Source organism: Nannospalax galili, unplaced genomic scaffold (assembly GCF_000622305.1).
Source record: "Nannospalax galili isolate Female #2095 unplaced genomic scaffold, S.galili_v1.0 scaffold441, whole genome shotgun sequence".
In the NCBI taxonomy this organism is placed as follows: domain Eukaryota; kingdom Metazoa; phylum Chordata; class Mammalia; order Rodentia; family Spalacidae; genus Nannospalax; species Nannospalax galili.
In genome coordinates this window covers 2563015-2568487 of record NW_008348089.1, presented here as the reverse complement: position 1 = coordinate 2568487, position 5473 = coordinate 2563015, and the positions used below count along the sequence as shown (strand labels likewise).

Sequence of the window (5473 nt, the reverse complement as noted above, 5' to 3'; positions counted from 1 at the left end):
TTTTTTTGGTCTTTTTGAGACAGGGTCTCCTTGTAGCCCCAGCTGGCCTGGAACTCACTATGTAGACCAGGCTGGCCTCGAACTCACAGAGATCTGCCTGCCTAGCATTGGCTGGGAAAAGGAGGGTGAAGAAGAGAGACGGCAAGGCCATGCCTTTTTGAAGGAGAGTCCCGAGGTCCCTTCACTGATGATGTCAACCACCAACCTAAAGCTTGACAACCCAACTGACCGAAATGTGTGAAGACCACAGCACCTCGTAGGTACTGTGTGCGGCCCAACAGTCGGGTCTTTGATGCTGGTGCCTCTTATCAACGTATCTGTGGAAGGAGGCAAAACTGGAAGACCTTATGGACTCCAAACTTCAATGTGTGTTTGAATTGCAAGCAGAATACGACAAACCACATGATATAGAAATAAGTAAAATGATACCCACAAGTGCATCCAAGACAGAGACGGCATCAGTGACGGCTAAGTCCCTGACTTTATCCCTCGATGAGTCCCTGACTTTATCCCTCGATGACACTGAGGTGAAGAGGGTGATGGATGAGTGCAAGTGGCTGCAGGAGGAGGTACAGAAGCTGCGGGAGGAGAGCAAGCAGCTCAAGGAAGATGGGCTTCAGATGAGGAAGGCACTGCAGAGCAACAGGCTGCCACGGGGAAGGAGGAAGGCCTCAGCACCCAGCCGCTGGTTCTGGGATTTTGTTCTTTATTGTGGGTGTCATTATAGGGAAGATTGCCTTGTAGAGGCTGCATGTAAAGGATGGCAAATTGGATTGATGGATCCACATCATGGGATTTAAACTTATCATAATCATGCATAAAAAGAAATTAATGTATGATATCTCACAGGTCTTGCCTTTACCCCTCCCCATGCACACACAAATATAGCTAATATAACGATCTTTCAGGAAGTTAAAAATGTCTAATAAATGGATGGGGGAAGAATGATCTGCTAATGACAAGAGACACCATACTTAATGCCACAGTGGCATATTGTAGCTGTCACGTTAATCGTGGGTAGACCTTGGCACATGCTACTGGATCACCATCTTAACCCAAGACTCTCTTCCTCACCTGCTGGGGCTGACCCATGGGAGCAGGAGCCCAGTGTGGTGAGGTGGGCTGTCCACTCCACATTCACCCCATGCTGCCTGCTCCTACCTAGGCGGCTCCCCCAGGTCTGCAGGTTTGTACAAGCCATCGGTTCCTCAGGATCACGGAGCTGCAGAATCCATAAAGCATAGCGTGGTGGCCACATCTCATATGTAGTTGGTCATGATTAAGAAGCACATGTGGACTGACCCAACCAACACTTGGCAATCAAAGTCTGTGCTTTGTTCTCTTAAAGGGACCAAGCTAAATTACCTTTGGTTCATGTAGTGAAACAGCTGTTTAACGTATTTAACTTATTTAATGTATTTCATCTCGTGTTCTCATTGTCAAGAGTAGTCAGAGCTGCAGCTTGGAAGTCACCTGTGCTGCAGAGCCCCCGCGGTGGGCTGGCACTACTGTGGACACTGGACTCTCTGCAGGCTCTGGGTACGGGGAGGGTCTGTCCAAGTGTCGGGGGATAGTGTCCAGGGAGCATTTTCAGTATTGATCAGTAAGAGCTGTCCTGGGGTGGGACATTATTTGCAGTGACAGTCGGCTACCCAGCCTTCTGGATTGTTCTTTCACTCTCAGCCTCATCCGTCCAGCACACAGGCCAGGTCTGACCTGTTATCCTCAGGACGAATGAGTTGGGCTGCCCAAGAGTGAGGGGCACGGAGGTAGGGATGGGGAGCAGGTGGGCTCCTCAGCAAATCCATCTGCTGGTAATGGGGAGTCTTGACTGTGAATTAATTTCATGCCCTAAAAGACCAACTATGTAGCATCTTAAAAAGAAATTAAAGCCCCCCCCCCCCAAAAGCCTATACATCCCTCAAAGTGGCCAACTGGTCCTAAATTGGCAGGCCGGCCTTGCTCAAGGCTTATCAACCAGTCACTCCTAGGACTGAAGGAGACTTCATGATGGAGCCAACCTGTCTCCTTTAGTGCCCACGATTACTCGCCTGCCCTACCTGAAAAAATAATCTTGGGAGGAAGACCTTCAGTCACTCAAGGACACCAGAGTGTGACACCAAGTGAACTCCTGAAACTTTAATTTCATATACAAACCCAAAACCCCTTTCCTTAGTTGCAGATGCCTTCTTCCCAAGGAAAGGCTTCTGTCCTTCACTGCAATACCGTGAATAAAGGACACATTCCTTGCCTGTTGCAGGTCTGGCTCTGGCTCATTTCTAAACTCTAAACTCTTTTCTCCAAAATCTAACATGTCCCAGTAATGGAACTGGGGTTCTCAGTTTTGACAGCAAGCACTTTATCCACCAGCCAACTTACTGGCCTGTTTAAAAAGATTCTGTTTAAATGCTTTTTTGCCCAGGCAGTTCTTGGCTTTCCATCATGTTACCCCTTCCTGGCCACCATGAGGTAAGCAGAGTTGATCCACAATACATTCCTCACCATTCCATTTTGCTTCTTGATGGCCCCAAAGCATTGAAGCAAACCAGCCATTAAACCAAAACCTATGAAATGAAGCCAAAATTCATCTTTCCTCCTTGGAAGTTTTCTCAGTCTGTCACAGTGATAGTAAGCTAAGTAGCACACATGCTTCATCTTTTCAGAGCAGTTTTACAAGTTCACAGCAAAACTGAGCACAGAGGTCCCGTACACTTCCATCCCCGGGCGTACATTCTCCCTCGGTTCTCAATGTCTCACACGAGTGGTACACACTGAAGAACTTCCATTGACATGCCATGTGTTCCAGAGGTCACAGTTTGCATTAGAGCTGACTTGGTGGTCCACATTCTGTATAAGCAGTAAAGGCAAGTATCCCTCACTCCAGTATCCTACAGAGTAGCTTTACTGCCTGGTACTGCCCACCCACCACTAGTCTTGTTCTCCTTTCCCACTGTCTTGGGCAACTTCTTATTTTGTATTCTCTCCATAGTTATGCTTTTTCCAGCATTTCATGCAGGCTCCTTCCATTTAGGCATGTGCATTTAAGGTTCCTCCAAGGTGGTTTTTTATTTTTTTTATTTTTTTAATGGTTTGCCAGCTCCTTTCTTTTTTAGCACTGTCTCTTGTTCTGTATGTATGATTTATTTTTCCATTCGCCCACTGAAGGATGTCTTCGAAGTTTCCAAGTTTGACCGCTGTGAGTAAAGCACCAGTCAGCATCTACGTTCAAGCTTCTGTCTGAACATGCTCTCAGATCCATGTGCTGGGTCACATGGTAGGTAAGAGATCATTTCTTTCCTCTTGTAAGAAATGAGGTCCAGTGGTGGCTGTGCTGTTTCACATCCCCAGCAGCAGGAATCTGTCAGGGTTCCTGTTGCTTCACAACATCTCCCAGTGTTTATTTGATGTCTGATTTTTGCCAGTTAGAATTCCCAGATACCATTACGTTGAAGCTTCTGTTCATATGCTTAGAGCCGTCTGGTGAGGTATCTGTCAGCGTCTGTGCTGATATTTTAATCTGGTTATGCATTTTTTATTGTTGAGTTTTCATGGTCATTTATATATTTCTCAATAGCAATTCTTTACCAGATGAATGTTTTGCAAATACTTTTCCCCCGTCTGTAAATTGTCTTCTTTTCTACTGATGTCTGTTTCGCTTTGTTTTGTTTTGTTTTTATGTAAAAGGTTATTGGTTCCCAGTGTCCCTTCTCTCTGGAGCATCTACATGTTTTTTTTGTCATAACCCCTATCTTTGTGATAAGCTCGCAGAGCTGTGGCTGTTGTGTGGAACCTCATGAATTGCAGCTGTGCGAATTTAACACCGTCGGTGTTTTCTGAAACTCCATCTATGTTTGATTGAAATTTAGTTCCAACCTTACTGTCCCTTTGCTGCTCTAGTCATGGTTGAGTTTCCTCTTTTTCTTACCAGTTTCTGTGACATGTCAGACAGATGTATATTACTGTTTGAAGGGCTAGCTACGAAATTTGTCTTTTACATGATTACTCTTAGAGAAGACACTGTGACACTCAACCATTTTGGAGGAATTTAGTGTCATTTAATATCCGTGCATGTCAAAACTGGTGCAAAGTACATCTTAAACTATTTTCCCCAGTTATCCAAGCTATAAAGCTTTAATGAAAAATAAAATCCTGGAAACTAAATACTTAAAAAAACAGCAGAATGTGGCAAAGTGAAAGTCCTGGTGGAGGGGGAAGGTGAAGGTTTGTGTTGTCTGGAAGGCTGGCATAGCTGTTTTATCCCTTGGGAGAGATTGTGTCACCTAGAGTCTGGTTTGTGGCCTCTTTTGTAACCAGCCAGCAATTGCAGGAATAGCTTGGACTTTATTGCGTAATGCTACCAGCCTGGGTCGGTTGTCCAGCAAGTCAGGCTTTAAGACCAAAAGTGTGGTGCTGCAAATATCCCAGTAGAAATCTGCCCAGGTTACCTAGTAAAAAGAAAGCAAAAAACTATTTGCTTTTGACTATAAAAACAAAAATCAGCATTCCAAAATTAAACTTATTAGTCTAAAAGATCATTTCTTTCAATTCTGAAACAATTTTTTGTTAATACAAAGCTGAATTGTGTATATGATAAACATTTAGAAAATCAAAAATGTGATGCTTATAACACCCAAAGGACACTCAGTGATTACTGCTTATTAGCACTTTAACGTATTTATTTGTCTGCATAGATACACAGAGGCATTCACTAACATGTATTCCAGCAGCATATGTTATTTTCAAAACTGGTCCCTCTCCACCAGTCTAACAATGCATTTTCATCTAATCTGTTCCCCAAATGCTCTTTGTAGGATAAAGCAAGATTTAGTCCAGGTGTGTACATTTCCACTAGTTATGCCTTTAACTCTGGGGCATTACTCTGCCAACATTGTAGTTAACACCTAAACAAACAGCCTGACTATTGGGCTCGAACTCTGAGGGCACCTGCTTTTCCAAATGTCTCTGGAACTGTGCTGCCAAGTCAGCCCTCACCCATAATTTTATTCAAAACCATTTCTTCAGCATCAATTTGGAGAAACCGTAAGCTTGGATTCCCCCATATCTTATCAGACAATCTTGCCCTTTTATCCCTAAGCCTAAAACATCGCACACAGAAACACAATGTCAAGCATTCTTCTCAATCTCCATTGCTTTCCATGAAGATATAATATAAACTTGTTGCTGTTCAGCACTCTGATTTGTTAATTCTTAAACATATCCACATTCATTCACTATCTTGAGTTTTTGGTAAATTGGTTTTGAGGGATAAAGGTCAGGTACCTAGGTTACAAGAACATGTGGCTCAGTGAGTTTGTTTGCATTATAAATAGTCCAGATCTGTCCATTTTGTGGGAGTTATTCCTACAAACTCTCTTAATTCAGTTAGTACACTCTTGTATGTCCTGAATCACAGAAGATTCCATAGTAGTCCAGCAAATGTTCTGTCTTCAGGATCCATGAGATTATTTATTGT

At 43.6% G+C, this 5473-nt stretch overlaps 1 protein-coding gene and 1 pseudogene across 1 annotated transcript in view; one reads left to right on the top strand and one right to left on the bottom strand.

Moving 5' to 3' along the window:
* The window catches only part of LOC103743401, a 3622-nt pseudogene extending 2878 nt beyond the window's left edge, over positions 1-744 (top strand).
* A 3289-nt stretch (positions 745-4033) lies between these two features.
* Hpgds (hematopoietic prostaglandin D synthase) overlaps positions 4034-5473 on the bottom strand; it is a 47465-nt gene continuing 46025 nt past the window's right edge. Inside the window, exon 6 of the mRNA XM_008844620.3 lies at positions 4034-4445. Within this exon, the coding sequence (XP_008842842.1) occupies positions 4281-4445 (165 nt within the window). The 3' untranslated portion in view covers positions 4034-4280. The remainder of the gene's footprint in view (positions 4446-5473) is intronic.